The sequence below is a fragment of the Corvus cornix genome, chromosome 1A (genome assembly GCF_000738735.6).
Source record: "Corvus cornix cornix isolate S_Up_H32 chromosome 1A, ASM73873v5, whole genome shotgun sequence".
Lineage (NCBI taxonomy): Eukaryota > Metazoa > Chordata > Aves > Passeriformes > Corvidae > Corvus > Corvus cornix.
The window spans coordinates 33,069,625-33,095,385 of record NC_047057.1 but is presented as its reverse complement, the minus strand read 5'-3'; the positions used below and the strand labels follow the sequence as shown (position 1 = coordinate 33,095,385).

The 25,761-nt window shown below is 36.3% G+C and overlaps 1 protein-coding gene across 1 annotated transcript in view; it reads right to left on the bottom strand.

Annotated features, from left to right (window-relative positions):
• LEMD3 (LEM domain containing 3) overlaps positions 1–25,761 on the bottom strand; it is a 43,589-nt gene that overhangs the window by 6,203 nt on the left and 11,625 nt on the right. Inside the window, exons 2-9 of the mRNA XM_010413838.2 lie at positions 21,042–21,079; positions 18,631–18,697; positions 11,418–11,485; positions 9,467–9,546; positions 9,237–9,385; positions 7,374–7,475; positions 6,265–6,367; positions 5,874–6,052 (exon numbers count right to left, since the gene is read on the bottom strand). Coding sequence (XP_010412140.2) covers positions 5,874–6,052; positions 6,265–6,367; positions 7,374–7,475; positions 9,237–9,385; positions 9,467–9,546; positions 11,418–11,485; positions 18,631–18,697; positions 21,042–21,079 — 786 coding nt within the window. The remainder of the gene's footprint in view (positions 1–5,873; positions 6,053–6,264; positions 6,368–7,373; positions 7,476–9,236; positions 9,386–9,466; positions 9,547–11,417; positions 11,486–18,630; positions 18,698–21,041; positions 21,080–25,761) is intronic.

Genomic DNA, 25,761 nt, shown 5'->3' with positions numbered 1-25,761 from the left:
AGGTCACAAGTTCTACTTGTGGGAGTCACAACAGAAGACTGTACCATGAGAAAAAGAATCAAGGAGCACTTCAGATTCAGATAAGGCAGCTCCATGCCTTGAGAAGGGCTAACAAAGCAGCAACAGAAATGAAAGGGGATAGCCTAGTGAAACAGCTTTGAAGGCATGAAGGAAGTTTTACTTTGAAGATCAAGGTAAGTATATTCAAGAGTTAAAACATTAAGATTCAAAATCTCAGCAAGATAAAATGATGTTCCAAACTGCTGCTAATGCTTCTCCTTTGCAACCCCTACTTTAGAAAAATTTGACATATTCAAGATGTTACATTCCAAGGGTTAGAAGTCTCTGTTTTGGGCAGATGTCTGCGCTTCTTACTGCTGATCTTTTAAAACCTTGCAAGTACATCCAAAATATGTGAACACTACTGCTCTTCTGTATGTCACCTGAACAAAAACCATGTCACACAGATAAAATTCAGTCATGTGGAAGACACTAGTTGTGAAAGACAAGCACCAACCAAGAGAAAATTCACTGCCTGGAAATACGGCATAGAAAACCTGCTTCTTATGTAAATTCCCAAGACAAAAAAATAAAATACAATTACCAACTAGAAATAATAAAACTTAGCCTCCATTTCTAATATCAAACCTACTGCAAGTTCCACAAATAACTAAAAATGTTCTTATTAGAATACACATGCACACAGAGTGCAAGCCACCAACACCTGTAACAACTGTCTTTTTTTTCTTGGGAATGGATTTCTAAATATGCTGGTGACACTGTATCTATCTCTGAGCTGCCTATAGTTTAAGGACAAGTCCTTTTTCAATAGCACATGGTTTTGTAAAGTTTTTTGCCCCTTATTAGAAATTATATATAGGGTATACAATAAAAACTTTACAGAACTAAGCAACATTGAAAAATATATGGACCTACCTTGCCCATGTAGGTTAGCTCCAGTAGATCAAGGGGGGGATGAAATGTCACCAGCGCATTGTACACTGGGGCACCACACTATACTGGAGAAGGTGATCTGGGGTAGCCTAGTCAAGGACCTGGACCTGAAAAGGTGTGGGGTTGAGGAAATTATGTGCTGATTGTCTATAACTAGGTTTATTCAGCACATGGTTTCAATCCAAGGATAAAGAATAATGAGGTTATTTGCAGAGACCCTAGACCCAGAGGATCAATATTTCTGCAAGCTGTTTATAACTAAAAAAAAAATCCATACTGATATTTACGGCAGCGGCTACATCACTGAGCTATCCGAAAGTAACTGAATGGGGAATTCACCCTTTAGTGTAGTTACCTACATAAACCAACCTTTGCCTGTTCCAGTTTCTAATAATTTTGATGTCCTTTTGACTAGAAGATCTCAGGTGCTTACTGAGGTAACTTCAGCCAGAGCATACCACCAGCACAAGACTAAACTGCTACCAACTTAATGCAACATCCTACTGGTACAGCAAGTGTGCCCAGGGCAGTGAAGCATATGAAAATAAAGATGAGCTCTGTTTTTTTCTCAAAAAAACTTCTCAAAATCATGGTAAATTAGAAGTAATTTTTGCAACTTTTCATGTGTAAGGGAAAAAAACTACTGTGGAAATCAGTGAGATATGAAATTAACGCTAGAACAGTAATAAGCCTTAACATGTATACCAGAAATGGCACCAGAAGGGGAGCTTAGAGAAGACACAGCCAAGTTAAGGCTGTACCTACACAGCAAAACTCCATATAGCATAGTTAACTGATGTCTCTTCATTACATATCTGTAACAACTGATTCTCCCCCTCCCCCAAAAGAGAAAGTTTCAGTGACAAAGCTGTTCAGAATACAATACTAATTATTTGAAAAGTTACTTTGGTGTGGAGCATACAAAATACTCTCAATAAGGGCATAAGCAGACATTCTTACAGGACAACAGTCTAAGCTACATGCTGATTAAATAAGCATCTCACGCCTTTTTCTACACAGGTCTCAAGAGTAATACAAGATGAAATTAAAAAGGTAGAGATGAAATAGGAAAGCAGAGGCACAACTTTGTGCAGTAAGTCACTGGCAGAAAAAAAATTTACGACTCTCATAAATTCCCCTTGGGCATTACTGAGCACTTTCAAGAAAAGGAAGCTACTTTTTATTTCATTCATAATGTACTTTGTTTTACTACCTTAAACTGAATATCACTGTATCATTCCAGATTCAAAGAGCAGCAGCAGCTAAAAACATGTGCTTTTGTCAACCCTTTTTCACTGTGACTGGACTGTGTCTATTACAGAAGAAATGTCTCTTCCACTGGCTTCAAACTGAACATAGAAGAGATTGTAATACTGCTTTCTATGCCCCTTGAATTACTAATATATTATTGCTAACGGAATTCCCGAGTACAATCACCATGGGTTACAAGACAGCCCAATGGATCTTTAGATGCGAATCTGATGAACCTGTTAAGGCTGAAGACTTGCATCAAATATAGGTAACCATGTTTCTTAAGAACAGGCTTTTTCAAAGTTAAGCCATGAATCACTGTCATTTATTAAGTACTAACCCTTCTTATCAAAGACAAGAACAAAAGGAGGAAAAAATTACCTGAAAATATTGAAATTATGCCCTTTCACGTAACATAAGGTTCTTTAATACACATGGAAGATACTGAAATGAAAATCTTACCAAAGAGAAAAGTATGGTTGAATCGAGGTTTAATGTAGCTAATTCAGCTATAGAAGACAAATACAGGATGGATACAGAATTTTACAAGCAGTATGAAATCCAGTTTTCTTGCAATAGTTAAGACTAGAATTGTAGTTTGGGGGTTTTTTTGTTTGATTGTTTTTGTTTAGAGAAAGGATTATGTTCTCACAAGACAGGGAGGAGGGGTGTCATTCACAAAAGGTAACAGGTTATCTTCCATGCTGCAGGATGAAATATCACCCTAGATGTGGTACTTCAGAGAACCTCTTTATCTCATCTCCAGAGCTGTCAAGGAACTTTAGCTTCTGCTGTTAGCTTAGCTACACTGCAGCCCTGCCTACCTAGTTTTCTTCAGAGTTCCAGTTATCAAAGGCATGACAGGAAATTGTATCTGCTCTTTCAAAAGCAAACTGAATACACTAGAAATGTAGGGCTCTCTCCACTGATTTAATTAAATCGCTTGACATGATCAAGATTGCTTCTCAGTTGACTATTCTCTTGAACATTGTTTTCAAAACATCACATTTGTCCCTCCTACAATGAGCTTACCTACCATTTTCTTTTTAATAAATCTATTGTATCCAGTAGATAACATTTCTAAGGATTGGCACCAGAATTTATTCTAATCCAGTAAAAAATACCAAACCAAACTGTCAAAACACAGGCTGCATCCTGAAGGACTGGACAAAATGTCACAGTGATGCTTAAACATGCTGCTAAGAGACAGCAGACATTGCAAGCCACAGGTTCCACAGTTAAAATGCACACTACCATTTATGGATATCCTTGTATACGCCGACAGGTATTTCTGAAAAGGGTTTCTTCTTCAATTGCACATGCTCAGGTGCTGTGCTCTGCTGCAGAGCACTACCAAATCTCAGATGGTTAAAAAATTGTAACCGTGAAATTTATTCACAAGATTCAGACCCAAGAATTCATTATGATTTTCTGTATGCTGAGTCTGTTCAGGGCATAGCAGTCTTGAAGAGTATTTAGATTTATGCTTGAACTTCTACATTCAAGTGTCAGAACTAGAGTATGAACTTCATTCCAGTTAACGTATACTTTCAAGAAAGAAAGCGATACATACATGTAGAATTTCTAACATCAGGAAAGAATTAGCTGCGCAAAAAGCATGAGACTTATGCAATGGAACTATTTCCAACAGACTTATGCAATGAACTATTTCACTTGAACCCAAGGAGGGCAAAATAGAAAACACTTTTGCATGTGAAAACTGCCTTTGCTGCTGACTGTCAAGAGCCCAAATAATCATTTCAGCCACCCCATTTCCGCGCCCTTCTGTTAGAGCTAAAGTATGCAATTTCAGTTCTTCGAAGATCTCTGCTAAACTTCGAACATAACAAAAAAACTAGGAAAACTGCAATTAAAAGGACTGAAACAGAATGGATTTTGATACATCCTATTCAATAGAAAAGAGAGAGTCTTAAGTACATACGCTAAGCAACATACAGATAAAAAGCTACTGCTGAGACACTAAGTTATTCTGTCCACATTTGCAGTATTCGCTTAAGTAGGTATCAGATGCTCAAACTGGGATGGTATGTAACACTAGCTACTACAGCAGCTGTTCTTTCTAGGAAGTTTTGGAGATTTCTGTTCTGTTTACAGTCTGGAATGTATATTCCAGGTAGGAAAGCACCTCCTGAGCTATCACACTGAGGAGTCTACCAGGTGAGGAGAATCCAATCTGATTTCTAATACAGGACAGAATGTCATGGAGTGATTTATACTGCAATCAAACAGGACAAGAAAAACTGAGAGCAAATGAGGAGTAAATTGGAACTAGAGCATGATGTTTCACAGCCTGTATTGAACAATACACTGTGTAGAAGATTCCGATTTATAATATACATATATAGCTTGCAGAAGCTGTGTTCAGTTTTAGTGCTTGAAATTCAGTCATGACTACTACAGAGATGGAACAGAAATAGTGTTGACAAAACCCACCACTTCTGCATTTCAACTAAACCACTTGCACATCCCTAATGTACAATGTCCTGGAAAGAAAAGGTTCCGCAACTCTTGTAATAAAGCTCATATACAGATCTTACTAATGAAAAATCTGAGAAATTGAGAAATCAAGCAATACAGTTGTCACAGCAGAATGTCACATTACTGCTACTGCAAAACAATGACCACAGAACCGCAAACCTGCAGTAGCATTCACACAATATTTTTTAAAAAGCAGCCCTCATTTTTAATGAATTATCTAAAAGGAGAAACATAATGCTAAAACCAGTAGTCTAAGTCTGAGAAGTATATAATGATATTATTTACTTTCACAGTCAGGCAGAGATAGAAATAACCCTTCTTTTTCAATCGCAAACCAGAAGTCAAGTCTTACGGTTTCAATTCTTCATTGACCAAAAAAAAGAGCGAACCAAAACCTGAAGCTTAACATGAAGAAAGGTAAAAAGAAAACAAACTAATAAAATATGACCACTGCAGACACGCAACTGCAAACCCACTAGATTCTTGCTACTTGGTTTCACAATACAGCTGAAAAGTGACAGACCACTGCAAAATCCATGTATGACAACTGCCTTCTCTATTAATGCAAATGCTTTACACCACAGAGTTTGAAAAACAAATGCAGTGTAGAAAAACATTTATGACAGAGCTAGAATATCTGACACTACTAGATGCTCCAAATGCAGTTTTCCTAGTTGAGGAGTCTTTTGTCCCAGCAGTTTCCCTTTCAAAATAAACATCTCTTCCTCCTAACTTTGTCTTTAGGCACCCAACTGATAACTTAACAATAGGAAACTCAAGTCTGCAAGATCCAATTTACCTGCTGTCAGATGCAACCAGTTACATTACTTCCAGTAAGTGTAAGGCACATCAGAATTTGACAAACTAAGGAGTATTTTTTTTTTTAATTCATGAAAAGGAAGAAGTAACTCAATTTGGCTAAATGCCCACTGCATATTTCTGCAGTATCTGTAGGAGAAAAGCTCATTTCCCTTGAAAAAAAGGCAGACACAATGCACAAAAAAGTAAAGTCTATATAATAAGATAATAGAGAAATAGCACTGACAGTTCATAACAATCCTTAAATGCATGAGAGAAAACAAGCCTTTCATGTTCAAGCAGCAGAGTACCATTAGTAAGTTAGATGCAGAAATTAGGACAATTATAGCTGCAAAATATAACTTCAGTACCTTGGCCTTGCCACACTTTTGATGGTATTACTAAAATCTTGTCACACGCTGCAGAAGGTTGCATCCATTTCCAAACCAAGAACTCTGCACCACCTACTCTTCGTGTCTCTGTACGAACTCTAGATTCATTTGCTGCAAGAAAGTCAACTGCTCTGTTCCAGACTTTATTCATCTTCCTCCTTAAAAATTGAAGCAAGAATTACAAAGTTAGCATTACAACAACCTGCATAGTTGACATCCAGCATGTAAGAGAAATCCAGTGCTCTTCCTCCCACCTGTGTCAATAGGAATCTCCAAAATATGACACTGTGCAATCTACTGAAATGAAGTTAATTGACCAATTTATTTTTACTGGTTTTCCCTCCTTTCAGTACTTCCAGTGAGAACGTACCTGTCCTGAGGTGGGATTAGAGAATCACGCACATGTAAAATTGGCATGTAAGGCTGCAACTCTTTATTTTCTGAACATGCCTCGCTGTGACTTCTTAGAACATCTGAGGACACCATAAAAAGAAACCAAACTGGTAACTATGTAGTTCATGCAAACATTAAGAAAGTATCAATTCTGGCAACTAACAGCTACTCTGAACACCCTTCCCAATTTCAGTAGTTAAGTTTTTTGGCATTTTGAAACATTGTTTTCTCCAAACCATTTTTAAGGCAAATTAACACACTGCGCAACCATGTATCCCAAATAACTTTGAAGTAAAGGAAGAGAGTTCTTACAGTTACTGTTGATTGGTACTTTTAAATGTTACCAAAGATGGCCATCTTTGAAAATAAAGTGCTTTCCTTCCACCTCAACAAAACTTGATTTGCCAACAAAAAAGGCAGGAACACGGTTAAAATAGAACAGTTCTGATTTCTCTACCATCTCTGTATTTATGGTGACTACCATAAATTAAAGTAATAGAACAACTTAAGTAAGAGCTTAAAAATTACAAACACAACTTACTGCAAACACTGTGGCTTCAAGCAGAAAGAGGGGATTTCAGAGCTCAGTTATGCACACTATTTTAGTAATATAATTTCTGCTCAAAGTAACTGACTAAAAAGCTGCTTTTCCTATGAAAAACTATTAAGGATGGTATTGAGAGCTACCACACATTTTTAAAGTGGATATTTTAACTAAAGTTAGCTGAAAAATCAGATACAGAAAGCAACATGTCACCATACTTCAGTAAACAAACATCACATTTATATCTTTATTCAATAGTAGGATAAAATACAACCACATCATTGGCAACTTTGTAGCCATATTGATGTAATCCACAAATCACAAGCTTTACGTCAAAAGCTTTGATTAGGTTTAAAGGATGGGGTATTAAAAAAAAAAAAAAAAGAAAAAAAACCCACATGAATCACACATTGGACCAAGAACTCTGACAGCTTGACAAGTGACTAGTAAACGGGAAGACACATAACTGAATTAAGGCCAGTACTTTGAAAGCTTATACAAAGCTGATACAGATACATCAGACACAACTCAAGAAGCCATACCTATGATTTTCACCACCATATCATACATCTGCTTTGTTTCTTCTTCCTCTTTTGCCCAACGGTATTTCATGTAGTGTAAGACTCCCCAAACCATTGCTATACCTGCATTAACATGCATAATACTCTTTAAACAGCATTAAAGCATTGGATATTTAACAAAGTTTACAGGGCATACTTCAGAACTATACTGAACTACCTAACAAGCACTGTACATTCCAAAGCTAGTGAAATACACTGTGCTTGCATTCCATATTTTATACTCTAACACAGAAACACAAACTCTTCCACTTTGAAAAGCAGTTACTTCTAGAAAAAATTTCATTTTTCTAGGAACAGCTTAGTATCCCAGAACTATGATTTGAAATTTTACACATTTTTGAACAGAAATAGTTGAACAATTATATTGGGAAAATTAGAAGTCATATTAAAAGTCACATAAACTGACAATTCAGAACATATTATGATTTTAAAATGCACAATATTTTCTAATCATAGGCAAATCACATGCATTAGATATCCCCCTCAAAACAAATTAACTTGGGCTGCTTCAGTTCAGCTACAGATTTTTACTTATTGCAACGAAGTACTTTATACCCTTTTTCTATTATTTTTAATATTATTCCCAAAAATGACAATCTGGTTAGGAAGGTCAGCAGCATAGGTGAAAATAAAGATCTTGGTCCTTCTTCTGTGGGGCTGAAAGCAATGCTACACCTGTGATCAATTAACAATATAAGAAAATGTAACTCAAACCCACATATACACAAATTATAGTTACATGGTTTGTTTCATGTATCATTGACTCCAAGGCAATGTTAGCAGATATATCAAAGAGACTGATGGACATCATTTTAGGCCAAAATGAGTGTTAGTTAATGGCAACACATCTAACATTTATGCAGTACTTTACTTTTTACAAGGTGCCCCATAGTGACGTTAATTACGCGTGAGACATGAGGCAATTTGCTCAGCATGACTGAGACCAGTGGTTGACTTAGATACTGATTTTCATCTCCACATCCCAACTCAGTCCTCATACTGACTGTTACCAGAAAGACAGCAATCTGGGACAGACTGCATTTGATTCTTTTGGTTCATCAAAAGGGTAGTGAAGGCAGTCTCGAGTGTTCACTCATAAACATGAGATTGTTAAGAAACTGGGATAAACAATTTCTTAAATGTTCAATAAGTATGAGATGAACTCTCCATTTTCAATATTTCTATCCAGCCACATGGAAAGGAGTGAAGTATCTGTACTCAGCTGTACCCTATTTTTATGCTGCATAGTTTTCAGTATGGTTCAGAATTAAATAAACTTGGGAGGAATTTGAAACTTAATTAGAGAACTATTACGGACTAAATTAATTAGTCTTACTGAAGGATTAGATACATTTTTTTACAATACATTCTTAGAGATAAAAATTTTTGGTAATAACCATGTTGGATATCCAACTTTTCCTAACTAGGAAGATCATCTTTTCTGCAGTTACTTTTTAAAATTCCTGGAACAACAGAGAAATATCCTAAAAATTAAGGCTATCATCTTTTTACTGAACATTTTGCTTTTTCTCATCAGTTCAACATGGAACTTTTGAAAGCCACAAGATATTGCTCTGGCAGGGAAAAAGACATATTTCCCAAGGAATGAGTATGTTCAGCCGACTAAAGAAGCAGATGATAACAACAAGTGTGGAAATACAGTGGTGCAACAGAAATGCAAATCAAACCCCAACTGAATCAAGATACCAACAGAAATGCTAAGTTTTATGGTTGAATAAAAACTTTCTCTAAACATGCTTTTCCCTGTGCACTTAGATAAATACGAGTTACAACAAAAAAAGGTTGACTGTTTTATTAACTTACCCCAAAGCAATATTGATAATCTGTGAGTTACATTAACAAATGCACGGCGAAAACGACACCTGAAAGACATCTTTGGACTAGTGGATTCCAGATACTTCACATCTGTCACGTTAGTGACATCCATCTCATTAGGGTCATTGCTGAGACACCTATTCAAAAAACGCACAGTAGTTATGAAAAAGGATACATTCTCTTAAAAGAAATTAAGTTAAGAAATAAACACCACTTACTTTATGCCAACATCTTCCCCACTATTCAAGATCCATTGTAATGATGTGTTAAGTACACTTTCATATTCTGGATCTAAATTCTGTCAAAATACAATATTAATGAGTAATTTCATAAATAACCAGGAAGTTATAATGCCAAAATAAAACTCAGATAACTGCACAGATTAGTAGTCAAAACTATGTTACTTCATTCCTGATTTTTCAGATTTTGAGTAGGTGTTCCCTGCATAAAGTAAATCTATTTATGCTAGGAGCAGTTCTCAGACTCACCAGCATCCCTCAAACTAAGGACTGTTTGAAAAGCCAAGCCACATTCACTGTTCTATTTACAACTCTTAACCTAGAGCAAAAAAAAAAATTATTCAGCCACTAGGCGGCGATCACTGGAAATCTACTCCGAGAGTAGAACTCCAACTAGATCCAAACTCCACTGGAAATGCCTCCTATAAAAGCAGTTCCATGTTCCATTCTTTTTTAAGAAGCTTGAGTAAATATAGTTTTAACTGATATTTTGAAAAAAATCCAGTGTTTGTAGATCAAGAACTGACATTATAAAGACATTGACTTTTTTCTAAAATTATTTGATATCAACTCTTAACAGGATAACATTCGCTGCTATCTGAGCTAAGGCTTTCTCCATAGCTCACCTTGCATGTTCTTTTGCAGAAAGAGAAAAGTGAAAACGGAAGTTATTGCTGTATTTGAAATTATAGTCCCCAAAAAGTTTTATTTTCATACTTCCTTTGAACCTCACATAATGTAACTGGCCTAGAATTCAAGCATAAGTACTTAAGAAAAGACAGTGATGGTTTTATTTTACCTTTGAGATTGAAGTACTGAAAATTTTATCACTGAACACAGAAATTCTGCATATCAACTGTAGGGTTAAATAAGACTTCCTACAAAGCAACAAATTTTCCTATTAAATTTGAGCTTCCTAGCAGAGCTAAAACAGTTATGGTAACAGCTGTCATTCTTTCAGCTTAACGGATAGGCAAGACAATCAGTTCTAGGGCATCACCTTAATTTTTTCCACAATGCATTGGTTTTAACAGATGTAGATTATTATTGCCAAACCATAAACCAGTGTTAGCAGCTTCTTCGGGATGCTCTAAAGAATTGCCCCTTTTTGTCTACTATGTAAAGGTTTGCCAAAATGTAAATTTTCTATGCATTTGTATATTAAATACATCAGCTTAGCTCCTCCCCATCCAATCAAAGAAATCTTAGGCTCTCTGCCTCTTAAAAGCTTCAAGTAGTTTTTCACTGAAGGGTACACCAGCATGGGCTAAAATAAACCCTACAGCTGTCAAGACAAGGAAAGAGTCATCTTTTATTTGGGGAGTGAGGCAGGGGAATGACAGAGAGTGGGATTTCATAGTACTGCACAGTGATCAAATTAACAAAAAGGCCTTTTTTTGACCATTTCTATTTAAAGCATCAATGAATGGCCTCTCCAAACAGCTGCTGCCTGTCAGGCTCCTTGCACAGATCTACACATCAACCTTTCTGCACAAAGAAAGGAAAACAGTATCCTTTTCCACTAAGTCTCAAAAACCAGTATTTCTGGAGAAGCTTCTAGATATTTGAGTTTTATACATTTATTATTTTCATATTGGTCAACTATTTCCATCAATCCAAATCATGTCCTGGTGTTTTAATGAAAGAGAAAAAAGCCCTGCATGTCATTGAAGCACTACTAGCTACACTTTCATTGCTTCATTTCATTAAGCCAGTTTCTTTCACCCTCCCTCTCCTCAAATGCTCACTATATCCCCAAAAAAAAAATCACATGTAGCATGTGTTAAAGTCATCAATTCCAAACATTTCCAAATAATATTCAATACTAAGTCAAATTTTAGTCAATACATTGGACATGAAACCAGGCCTTACAATTTGTAACTTATACAAATCTTCTATACAACCAATGAAAAATACCTCATTTGCTTACTTTTAAATATGCAGCTGCCTCCTGGACGGTAAGGTTTCTCTGAACAGAGCTGCCACATTCATGTTCCCCTGGTAAAATGAAAACTTTTATTTTGATCTATTTATTACTCCATTATATAAAATAAAATCACCTAAACACAAGCTTATGGTTAACAAAATTTACACAAGCAGCAATAGCAGGACAGTAATTCTCAGAGGTTCCACTGAATATATGGGAAAATCTCTGCATGAATTTCTCCTTCAAAAGAAGTTAAGAAACCCCGATGATTTTCAGAGCTAATCATATGTACAGATCACATCAATACAACCTCATGTACTGCTCAGAAAGTGTATTTCGGTATTTACACCAAAAGCAGAACAATAGGTAGCATGAAGAACTATCAGAAGGATATTACCATAAAAGTTGCTGTACCCTGACTCAGCTTCCAGATAATTTCCTTTAACTCTGAAACCTGCATTATCTTTTATAGAGACCAAGTTCCAGCTGCAATACATCCACAGGATTTCAGGCACTATGAAGTCACTACATTTTAGATTGGTCGAAGTTATTCTGGTAACTCATTGCTTCCCTGCACATGCACAAAATCCCACTATGGCTTGAAATGGGTGCTTTTACCATCTCCTAGTGGTTTTGGAATGTGTGCAGAGGTAGCCAGGAAGTAAGACTTATATGCACAGTCAGTCCTCAGAGCAATGTGCCATCATCTCCCTGGTTTTCTTTGCTAAACTAAATGTACATGATTCATGCAACAAAAAAAAGTAGTCGAAGTAGTGACACTCATATCAACAGAAAGCCATACAGAAAAGGGAAAGGTCTAACACCAGTTTTTCATCTATCACTAGGCCATCATTTCTGAAGAACTGTCAGTAGTGGCAAGTCACTTTTTTTCCTGGTATTTCTTAAAAAAACCCCTAAATCTTGGCATCTGTAGCTATGCTTTTACTGTGCCAAAACAATAAAATAGGAAACAACAGACCCAGTCTTTCACTGGCTCAGGGTTATGCCTGCCTTACCTTCTTGAATCTATGCCAAGCTGTACTATTTCTAAAGCTATAGCAAGGCTAAGAAAACTTAAGATACTTGTGCTTATATAAAATGTCAACCTTCACTTACGTTGGAATATAATTTAAGAAGAGCACCATCAAGTATTAATTCCCTACACAAAACATTCAAGGGAATGTGAGCAAAAGTTAGGAAACACTAGCAGGTTATGGAGAAGCACCTTCATGCATCATTCATTTGGAGTTCCAAAGAAATATGTTCCTATGAAGCCAAAGTCTTCAGATTGCTGAAGTTTTGTTCAGTACACTTCAAGAGATTTAAGAGAATTTGGCCTTGCAAGCATATTAGCATAAAGGGATGCTGTTACTGTTGGGACATAGAGAAACAGAAACAGCATTTTTAAGAGTGTTCATATGCTAACTGGCCTAGAAGTGCTGCTGGAACTAAGCCCATGTGCATGCATGTATTTTCAATCAAGTGCTGAGCAGAAAACTTAAAGATGTCTCACTTGAAAATCAACATGCAACGTCTAAGACTTTCAAAGTGCCTGACTCTACTGTAAAAGCAAAACTAGACAGATCACTGCTGAAAATGGACACCACTTTCACAAAAACCCACTCTAATTTTAGAACTCAGCACCTGAATTGGAGTTACGGGCTTTTCTTGTATATAATTTAGGCAGACTTTCTTTTTGTACAGCATAAACTGTACAGCCTGTAAATTTACATGTGTAATCATCAGTGATTTCATGTTTCAAGATTAGCAGACTTGGAATAACTGTATCTCATACTCATACAGTCTCTGGTGTAAACATATTGTTTTAAATCTAGAACTGATGGAATAAATACAACAAACCCAAAACATATCTCTGTAAAAGCCATATGTACAATTTCCATCAGCTATTAAGTTGTACGATATAAGCAAGTCTAACAGGTATTCCTGCGTTTAAGCTTCTTCCTTTGTTTGGTAAGACTTGAAGTCTTTCTAGGGTCTTTTTTCAATACAGAGAAAGTATGTCAGTCATACTTTGAACAAAACAGCTTGTGAGAAAAGGGGGATGAGACCCTTCTGCTAATAAGCTTTTCTCTGGTTGTTTTTTTAATTATCTAGATAAGCAGAAAAGCCCATTTTTTAAATAAAGGAGAAAGAATAAAAAGGGTGAGGTTAATACACAGGTAAGAAAACAAACCAAACACAAGCAGGAGACAGATCGTGAAAAACATGAATTTTTAAAAACAGGTTGCAGGATTCATGTTGGATTTTCTACCTTTTGAGACACAGCATTTACCTTTTACAACATGACAGAAGCTCCCTTAGATAGGGGACTACTCAATTACTTTAGTAGTTTTAATGCTAATCTTATTTGCCTTCTTCCAAGAACTACGTTTACACAGCATGCAGCCAGCACACTGACTTCACAGCTTCTGGTCTCATCTTCAGAAACCAGCTTCCTCTCAGTCCTGCTGCTGTAATTTTTTTCAAACTCTATTCCCTCTGAACAAGTTTAACTGTTAAAAATACCTTTGCTGCCCGGGATCCAACAATGTCTAAGGCCCATTAGTTCAAATTTCCCTCAAGCAATACTGGGGCAGGGGGAAGAGGAATAAAAACCACTTTCATCTTGTCTCCCACTCTCAAAAAAAGTAAGCTAATCAGAGTTACGGAGTTTCAGTCTTGTACAAAAAGCTATTGGAGATGCAGTTTCTCATTCCAACACATCTATTGCTGAGAACCATTTAACAGCTTTCTTCTGAGAAACTCATGAATTTGAAAGCTTGCAGAAAGTTAGGCATTTCACAAGTCAGACAACCTTCTGTTTTACTGCAACAGCAGGATATTCCTATATGCCATTTCAGTCACCGCGTTAGCTAATAGTGCAAATGAAGGCTTACTTTGAATAACTTTGGTGCAATCATTAACCACTTGGCCTGGAAACCCACTTTCCATAGACTGAGCCAAAAATGTTTCCCAACTGTTCCATTTGAGGCCCTATATTCAGGAATAAAACTGAAGCACAGGCAAAAAAAACTTTACACAAGTCTGCTGCAAGATACATCTGAGCTCTTTGCAAAAACTGTCCCCTGTTATAATGTCTGCTGCGAGCTTACAGAAAGCACAGATCTTCGTGCTTAACCTGTCCTTGGGCACCGATCACTGATTTCAAGTGCTATCAAAGAACCTTTCTATATGCTTTTGTAGGGAGGCAAAAAGTAGCACATCCCAGCAAGCATCATAAAACTACCCTTTAGCTTATGTTAGTGTCCTTGGCAAGCCATTTAAGAAGTCAAGTTATTCTAGAAGTACTACCAAAAGGCAACTAAAGCTTCAGTTCTAAAGAAATATTTATTATGTCTCAACTGCTTCTAATACAGAAACCAAGTCAGATCTCCTTTTCCATGCAGGCTAGAATACTTAAAACTGACTTTCATTTACGCATTTAACTTGGGAGCTGCAGCATATACAGGCAACAGAAATATTCAAAACTTTGAAGTATTTGCTTTACACTGTAAATAATTTTCCCATTTGGTAGCAAAATACAGCAGAAATCTAGAATTTCAAGGAAGATGTGGATTTAGCACAGATCTCTATCTTATAGCTTGATGTGATATTAGACACCAATACAAACTGCAAGCAGTACACAAGACATTTGTTTAGTAGGTCTCGTGTTTTCAAGTTACTTGCAGCAGAACACTGAAGTGGGGAGCTCAAAAAAAGCAGAAGCAGACCAAGAGCAAGAGCAAGTAAGAATGCCCGATCTCCCAAAGGCAAATTCAACAGCTGAGAAACACTGCAGAACACCAGAACTTGCTAAATAGTTGTTCAATAACCGGTTGGAAACAGCACAGTATCAATTACCTGAAAAACCAAAGATTAAGGAGAGTGACAGAACAGAGAGCCTGTGACAGCCATCAGATACAGTAGCTGCCACTTGAAATTCATATTAAGTAACATTAGGTATTTTGCCAGGATTTTCTTCCAGCCATGGATTTATCAGTAAGCCTTATTACATATAAAAGCCTAATTCACCCCTGCATCTCAAGGACCTGTGAAAAGAAGGAAACTGTCTAAATCTGATAGACCGTCACACTGAAAAATGCCAAGCAAAAGAAACTGTTAACTAAAAAAACCCTTTATCTATAAGAAAGAGTCATGTCCATGGGTAGCTGGTTGCTTCTTGTGAATACAGTGGTTAGATTTATTCACTTTGCAAGTCTGGCTGAAAATGGATGTGATCTATTGAAGTCTCTCCATGAAAGACCAAGATATCCAGTAATTAACATACGCTGAAATAACTCTAATTTTAAAAAGCAGATATTTTGGTTTAGCAAAAAGTGTTCTGAAATATATACTGTCTAGAAAAAGTTGCTGTTTTGAAGAATGGCTAAACCATTCAAGACAAGAACACAGACACACAAGCTTCAACTCAAGGGAGAAGCATTATCTGCTCATCCAGTTCTGCGTTTCCTGTAAGGCAGACATTACTCACTGTAGGTTTGGCAGACTAATAATTCTGAGAACAGTGATGCATTAAAAGCAACCTGATTTTATACAGGATATTTAAATAATTTGACATCGTATCACAGCACCACAGTCCAGAATAGGTATCTACAGTTGGAACATGGTATATTAAGTCAAAATTAATAAACTGTTACTCTGACATTTTCTTCCTTCAAAAAACCTCATGTTCTACCTTCTAAAATAAAAGCCCCATCACTTGCTCTCCATTTGAAGTTGATAAGGCAAGAAACTGTATCAGAAAATATAATGTCTGTTTTATTAAACAGAGCTAGAAACCAAATTTTGAGGGGACCATCTTTATGGCAGTCAAGATGTTGAATAAAGCTTAACAGAACAGACTACTTCAAGTTTCCAGCCTGCCTTTTTAATATTAATAGTTATAACATGAACAAATGATTCATAGCCAAGTATGAAATGAGAGAAACTTTTCCAAGTATGTGACAGAGAGACCTGAAAAGCACCACTCTGAGTAAAACTATATTCCTTAACTTCTCTTTTGAAGTGGTGCACTGTGCACAAGATCAACACTCTTAAATCCTGCATCTCCCTTGCAGCGTTCTCTGTTTTATGCCTTTTAAACTGCTTCCAGATACTGCTCCAGGCCTACATCCATTTGGTATTCAAAAATGGATGGCAGACGTCTTCCTCTCATACCTTAAAAAACTTGGCATTGCGGAAAATTTCTGTCTAAATAAAGATTAGGTCCTTCTTCAGACTGTATGAAAGCTACTTTGCTGAGCAACCAGGTAATCTCACAATACAGCTCCAGTCTGGAGTACCACCTCACCAGAAGGGATAGTTATATTTTTTGAAAGGAAGCTTTTGAAGATCCTCCTGGCCAGAAATAGACTAATAGACTAATACATCTTTGAGACCTGGTGAAGCAAGCAGCTATCCTGGAGCATATAAATTCTTTCTCATAAGGCAGACAGGTAAATATTTGTATACATCTATGCGCACTGAAGTAAGCCCCAGCTAATAAAGAAAACTCCCTTTCTTTCACGGATGTAGAAATTAGGTGCAAACCTTTTCATCCATGCAAATACATTGTTTACTGTATGGCCCCTGGAGGGCCAGATGACACACTGAACAAACAGCAAACTGTTACAGTCTTCAAAAGACAGAGGGAAGCAGCGTGACAATGATCTAAGCAATGAAAAGCAACAATCACCTTGAGTGCTCAGCTATAGCATGGTCTATGTCAGAAGGCAAAGACGATTAAGAAACTGGAGCATCTCTCTTATGAGGAAAGACTGAGGGAGCTGGACCTGTTTGGCCACAAGAAGAGACAACTGAGAAGGGACCTCATCAATGTCTGTAATTATCTGAAGGGAGGATGTCAAGATGATGGAGCTGGGCTCTTCTTGGTGGTACCCAGCAACAGGACAAGAGGCAATGGTCAGAGACTGACGCATAGAAGTTCCACCTGAACACGAGGAAGAACTTCTTTACTGTGTGGGTGACCATGCACTGGAACAGATTGTCCAGAGAGCTGTGGAATCTCCCTCACTGGAGATACTCAAGAACTGTCTGAATGCAATCCTGTGCAATATGCTGTGGGATTACCCTGTTCGAGCATGGAGGTTGGGCCAGATGACCCACTGCGGCCCCTTCCAACCTTGCCCATTCTGTGATTCGCCAATGCAAACAAACCAAAATGTGTGGGGTTTGTCCAAACACCTATTTTATTCACTGCAGACACTGTAAATACAGTGGAAACAAAATGTTTCTGCAGGAAGATAGGTTACTGTTGCAATTTAAAGAGTGTTACAGAGCTACTCAAATTTCTCACACATTTCCTATACAGACTTGACATGTTACGTTGTCAGCTTCGTATCTGACACAGAGTTGTTTCCACATTTTTTCATGTTTGACATAATAATGGAATAGCCTTCTTCGTAAAACTTGCTGATGCAAAACAAATAGTTGGCACAAAGACCAGTAAGACCTCCTAAACACATTATGGGTGAAATACGCAAGGATGATAAAAACAGCTTAATAGCCATGACACAGACTCAGCTGTAACTCTCATTCACCAGATGCCAAAGACATAATCACAGTCTTAACTTCACCATTTCCTGTGATGCGTAAGTACGTGTGCAGTTTAAAGCTGCATTCATTACGACTCTAGATAAAACCACCCTATTTTTTACTTTGAATATTCAATAATACTAGCCCTAAACACCAACTCTGACACATTACTATAAGCAGCACTTTTCATTACTATATAACTCATATGCTTAAGCTGGACCATTTTGTCTAACAAGGCAATCTTGTTCAACCACTACTGTTTACTTTATTAGTAACCATCTTATCACTGTTGCAAAATATTTTGGTTTTCACCATAGTGAATTAATGACCTTTAAAAAATACACATAGTCCTCTTCATATATAGCAAATTTAATTTAAGCCTTTTAACAAAATCAGATTAATAAAGCATTAAGACACTGGATAAAAAAACACACAGGATCACAATATTCAAGAGCCTATCCCATTAATAAATATTGCAACAAAAGGTGCTACACTGGTGGAAAAAGACAGTGTAAGTGAACCAGAAACAGGATTTTGAGTTTCCCAAAATGGAACTCTAAATGGCTATCAGGGACCCAGTTGTTGCAAATCACTATCTGAGCATGGACTTTTTTTGTAGCTGTTGCCATAACACTACATCAAAATATTTTTTAAGTGTTACCTGCTACTTGTGCCAATTTATCATGAAGTGCATACAAGCTCTTCATCATGAGACTTATTTCACCTTCCTAGAATGAGAAAAACATATTTATATTAAAACAAGCACTAGTACAGATGTATTTTTTCCATTTATCCTCAAAATCTTCATATACCATGAGGAAAAAAACAGGGTTTACATATACAGGTAGAAAGCTGTAATGTCTCACACATCAATAATGATGCAGGCAATAGATTTTGAATCCAAGTATTCACTCCATTGAGTTTTCATATCTTGATTGAAGCTAAACTAGATTGCAACTTGGACTCTGACAGATCTGCCAGTAAAAACCAACAGACTCTCAGTAGTATGACTCTCAGTAGTATTTTGATACTACAGAGAGATTAGTGAAATGACTCAGAAGAAGAGTCTTTTGTTTGCGGTGGTTTTTGATAGCTACTAGGTAAAAATAAGTTTTATTTTTTATAAATGTGCAGTGACATTTCATACAAGCCATGCTAAAGTGCCATTTGGTCACATTCCAGCATAAAATTCAGAGGAAAGGAAGGTTTTTGTTGTCTACCTTCAAACTACAGTAATTTAATCTAAGAAACAAACAAACAAACCACTCCCACCAAACAAAAAGCCAAAACAAAGCATACCAGAAAGCTGTGGACTATCTTGTTGATACTTCCTACATCCGCCATAATACAAAAAGGCCTAATTCCCAAAACAAGCATGAATATAATTGCCACTTACAGAGGAGTTAAACTTATCAAGATATCGAGCAATTTTCTTTAAATATATCCAGGACCATTTTATAGTAGAAGGAATTACTCAAAATATAAAGACAACATGCAATTCCATACACATACAATTCCATACACTAAAGGGTATTCTGAAATGTTAAAGTTTTATCAAATGGCTAAGACTAGAGCCTTCATTCAAAAAAATACGCCAAAAAAAAAATTTTCCAGTTCGTGCACATGCTGATTATGGGCATTTTGAAAAACAACTAACTATATTAAGCATAATTCCTTGATGCACCAGGACTATTGACATAATTTTAAAATGTGAATAGTCCAAGTCTTTTCTGTAAAATTGCTACCAATTTCATTGATCAAACAATGGACAAATTATTTCCCATCAGCAATACCAATAATCACCAGCATCACCTCTCCCTATTTTGGTACTACAAAACCATTGCTGAGATTAAGTTGATGTAGCTGATACTCCTCAGAAAGCTAAACAATCTTATTAACTCATTTCCTGGCTGGAAAATACTGTGAATGGCAGAAGAGAAAAATCAGTCCTCCAGCACACACACACACACCACCAGCAGCACTTCAAGTTCCTCTTATTTGCCAGTAGACTTCACTGCGTATTAGACTACACTAATAGCTACACTTAGATGAACGTGTGAAATATTACTGTGACCATTTTTTTTTTCTAGTTAACAGCTGGATCACATTAAAAAAGGAACTGAACAGTATAATCTTTGTAGCTAACAAACAATCAAGCATGCAACAGTATTACTATGGAACAGTGTAGTAGAAACAGGAGAAAGTAACATACAGAATAGGTTCTCAGGCTGAGAGTGCACAAATTGCATTCCCTCTGCACTAGTGAAGTCATTTTGAAAGAATCCCCAGAATTTACCTCAAGAAATTTAATTTGTTCAAGACATTCAGAAACATTTTCTAGCCAAGGCCATCTGCTTAATACACAATTATTCACTTTTCGAGAGTTCAATCCTAGACACAAAAAACCACTAAAAATGCCCCCCCAAATCCTCCACAATTATCTTGCAATACTTGCTTATATATGCCTAGCAAAAGCAGATCACTATGTTTACAATTCAAGTCAGAAGAGAGAACAACCTGAATGCATGCTGCACAACTAAGAATAACACAGACAGCTTCAATGGTGACATCTCAAAAATGGTTAGCCTGATATTTCAGACCAAAAAGTGAATATAGGAATAAGTAACAAAATGGAATCAAAGCAAAAAAGACATATTTTTAAATCCATTTTGAAGGACTTTAACCCTTGCTCTTTTATAGCACTAAATAAGATCCTGGGGTTTCACGTCAATCATCTCTTACCAGCTGTGCTTTCAAGGTTGAGAAGTCAAATGGTAACAGTAAGTAAAAAACTGCTAAACTTAGTCTCAAAATTTACAACACTTTTTTTCTTTTTACAACACAAATGATATACTATTTTCATTGTGTATGAAGAAACCAACATGCCTCAGCCAAATCTTGTAATCCTATTTATATTGCCCAAGATGAAAAAAAAAATTAAAACATCAGTTACAAGAAGTGCATTTACTTCCTGCCAATTATACTAAAACTACATCCTTCTGAACACATCTAGATTGTTTTTATACAATCATGTGACAGATTAAAATCTCAATGTTAAGTGCTTTTACTTACTTGTATTTTTTGGAGTTCTTCACTAAAGGGATCCTTGACTGTCAAAAAAAAAAAAAAAAAAAATTTAATTCACTCCAGGTTCTGCAAATACTAAAAAAGTATACCAACATTGCAGCTTTATGACAACACTGTAATAGTTAGATAAAAACAAGGTCCATAATAAGACAAATAACAAAGAGACATCTATTAACCTTTGCCCTAACTCTGCATTTATTAATGCAGTACAGTAGCATTTAGGTTAAAGCAGAATTTTATATGTCAACAAATTTCACAGCTATTTGCCGAACTCTTAATAACTCAATTGCATTGAAATAATTTGAAGGTTTTACATTTTAGTGGACAGCTTAAAAAAGGAAAATCACTTTTTTACTAACCACTAATACATACAACAAAGCTCTACAACTCAGCATTTTCTTTTAACAAGAGTGAGACGACACACTGAGGGCTCATGCACTCCCATGCATATAGGTATCCACAACACATCAAGAGCTGCCCATCCAAGAGTAGACTGATGGACAATATCTTGATTTCTGAAACACAACCATGCTTAAACGGATCAGTTAATTTAGTTATAAATGGAAAATATAAGAGAAATATAAAGGTTGACATATTAGATCAAATTCATGGCAAGATTTCTCATTTAGGAGAAATGGAGGATACAAAAGAAACTAAGGACCAACTTATAAAACAGGGTCTCCAACCTTAGTCAAGTGTAAGTGAATAGGGATAAGAAACAACAACAAAAATTATTTTGTAAGAAAAAAATTAATTATTTGTAAAAGAATGTGATTTTTTTTAACCGCATGAACTTCAGTAGCATTCTTGTCAGCAAATGTTGATCTGCTTCACCTTAGTTTTGAAAGGAAGTTTGAAGTAGGAAGATTACCATTTTTTTGCTCCTACATGTAGCAATGGTAAGGTTCACATTCCTATGGTTACAACCAACAAATGATGTATAAAGCAGCAGGACAGTGAAAATGCTTTCGGAATGAAGACAGCTTGAATCTCTGTAACTTTGCAAACAAGTTTATCCATGTGCCTGAGCTCAGAAAAGAATTAAGCATGTTACCTACCCAATAAGCCCTTCAGCTTCTTCTGATACAGTATATGGAAAAAAAAAACCTAACCAAACCAAAACCACCCAAGGACTGGTTTTCACATACACCCAAATACTTGATTCAGATGTAAGATTAACTAAAGTTCATAGAAGCAGATGTTGAAGACTCTTGCAAACCAAGCCCTACAGCACTTCTTGATTTCATTCTATAGGTCCAAATTTGCAGACGTTGCCTACTGGATTATCAAGCTACCAACTTTAAAAAGTCTTATGTATTTCATTCATTAACTCAATAAAACATGCCCAGTACACTAAACTTTCAATCTCAATAGCCTAAAATAGGATGAGAAACACCAGGTTGATCGTTAAGTTATCCAGACAAGGATAATTATGGACTCCAAGGTCAATCTCATTAAGCATACATGAAATCTTGATTCAGTAGTGGTCTTTGATTGGAAAGGGGGTGCAAACACGAGACAGAAGAGTGCATAGATTTCATATTTTATGTCATGACTAACATATTTTAGCACTGATGAAAGTCATGAAACAAACACATATGCAACATTTCCGTGCCTGCAAAGATGCAAACTGCGAACTGTCACCTGAAACTCTAGATATGCTAGGGCAGTCCAGCAATTAAGTGGAGGCCATGGTGGTGGTTAGACTTTTCCAGCATCACAATCCCAGTGTAAAATCAATCTCGCATTTGGGCAACTTCATATTTACATAAATATTAACACCTTGAATTTATGAAGCAAGCCAGATGATGTGTCAATGTTTGCCTCTCCTTCACAAATACATACTGGTTACCGTGACCAAGAATATTGACCACCTCTTCAAAATTACTTATCACCAAAATTTAACAATCTTTGTAATTCCTTATTTTAACTCACACTATAGGATTTCCATTAAATCCCTCTGAAGTTAGTGATTTTAGGGCAAGTTAACCAATAACTGAAGTACATTTTATGTATGATACTATTTAGTTTAGGATGACTGATGCCTTAAGAGGCAAGTATGCTAAATGCAACTGCTGCAATTTATCAGCTGCATATGCAATTACAACTGTTAATCAATCTGCACTTATTTACCACATAACCTCAATTCACTTGAGTTAATAAGGCCACTCCTTAACTTCTTCAGTAATTCCTCTTCTGAATCCACCCTTTTTTTCTTTTGTCCAGAACCTAAGCTCTTACCAAATCCTCCCATGTGCTCCAGTCACAGATGTAAAGTTTTCACCTACTCCAACATGTCTAAGCTATTTCAAAATATTACATCAGCATTCTTGGTTCAAAAGCTTTCTTGACAGTTCTTAGAATATGTAACTATATTTGAAAGAGTGGTAAATTCGCATTCTACCAAACTAAACATTAAATTAAGAACTAATTACTAATATAAGATTTTTATCTGAACATATACTTCCAAGGCTCCTCCTCAAAAAGGGTTTGAGACCTCTATGATGCAACAATTGCCAGCTTTGAAAACAGTCCTTCTATCAAGCTCACATTCTAATGGGGTTCAAAGAACAAATTATCATCTACTTATACTACAAAGGTAAAACATGTATCCTTGTATCAGAGGAGAGAGGGAGTAAAAAGACTATTCAGCCCTTCCATAATATTCATGCCTTCACTTCATTCATTAGTCTTCCAAATTTGAGTCCTCTTTCTCCGTACTATAAAAGCCACCTCTGAACCTTCCGGCAGCTCTATGTTCCTCCTAACATTTTTAAGGAAACATTTTTAACAGAACCATTGTAATGCCATAATCTATTTCTGAATGTACAGATAATTTGATGTTATAGATGAAAAAGCAAAATTCCAACGCAACTTTAAGGAGCTGTAAAGCTGCAGCTGCAGAAACGAGAATGACCCCAATTAACCCATCAGCACCTTGTTTGTGATGACACAAAGCATCAAGTACCATTCACCCAAAGCATTCAGAGACTTCGCACTACAACATACACTTCCAAGTTAGCAGCTTCTGCAGAAGCAAGAATGTTCCTCCCTGCAAAGTACTTTTCTCCTCCTCATCCACCATGCCACAAGCAGACTAACCCCAAAACAGAAGTAGTAATATTTCCAAAATCTGCCTTGCAAAGGTGTGTTCAGTAAGCAGATAACCTAATGCTTTCTATTAGATTCTTTTTCTTCTTAAAACAAATACATTAGCTGGATAATGTGCTGCTACCACACAATATTAGAAGCACTGCTATCAGAAATGGGCCTTTAGCCCAGCCCTTTTCTGCATGACCTCAGAAACAAATTTTCAATAATTTTACAACCCAAGTATTTTCAATGTCAGCTAACAGATCTGTAACTTTTTCTAAGTCTGGGATCAAGGTCTGACTTCACCCAGTGACACACCATGTATCTGTAAAGAGTAATTCCAAAACATTGCCTCTCAGAACTCCTAAAACTTAAAATGCCAGAAAAACAGCGAACAAGTTATTGCAGGAAATGTTATTCCAGAGCTCCATATTTCAAACTTCTTAAATAAAATAATCCTGCCTTTATTTTCCTCTCTGCAATTATTTAATGCTCAAAACAGACAAGCAGTTTTGCATGATCTTCCATCTCCATATTGCTCCAATTCAGGTAGAAACCACTTCCAACCAGTAGGTTAAATCTCTCTGCTTTTATACTAAGACACCAAATCATACAGCAATTCCTTCATTACAGATCACCTTTGTGTGCTTTGGAAATGGTTTTTGTCTTTTGAAATGAGTACCCCATTATAGTCGGAATAGTCCTTGGCCCTGTACATTTTGAAGAGCAGCATAATGTGCCACAAGGATTAGTGAATTCTACAAACCGCTGAATCTTTCCTTAATATCTAGTCACTTTTTCAACTGGTACAGTTTAAAGCACTTTTATTGATAATTTTTTCCCCGATGTAATTTTAATTCATTCTGTAAGTGATATAACGATTGACAACATAACCAACAACTTCACGTTGGTTACTTTTTTTGACAAAGCCCTCCTCCAAAAGAAGTAAAATAATCATATTTGTGATATACACTTCAAACGCATTTTCTATCAGCCCTGAAAATAAAAGTCTTCATTATTTTAGGTAAAAGGGTATGATATACCAGAATTTCTCTTTGGAGTTTTTCACTGCTTTTTTAAAAAAAAAAAAAAAGCCCAACAAATCACAACAAAATAACCCTCTCCTTTGTTTAGCTGTATCAAAGGTTCCAATCTACTCCTGCCTATTTAAACACTGGTTAGAATAGATCTGAATGTTGAAAGATGCTCCCGTGAATCATGCCAATTTCATCCATATTTAAGAAGAGACAAATGTATTGGGAAAGCTTCTCATCAGATTATTCAGTTTCATTTGAATAATAACATTATTTTCATTCTGGTACTTGTATTACTGATCAAAAACCTAGAAATTATAAAAGCTGTCAGTTCTTAAGATTATTCAAGGAAATATTTTATAGTAACATAACTTGCACATGTGCTCTTTTGCACTATATTGCAAAATACAGAAGAAACAGCTGTCTCTGTTCAATTAGGGAGAATGGATCAAAAGTGCACTTGCCATGCATTGTAAAAATTAGATTAAAATCACATTCCTTGCACACACATACACACAGTATTCATTACAGGCTAGTGTGTATACAAAGGAAATAAAAAACCCACCACACTAAAACTG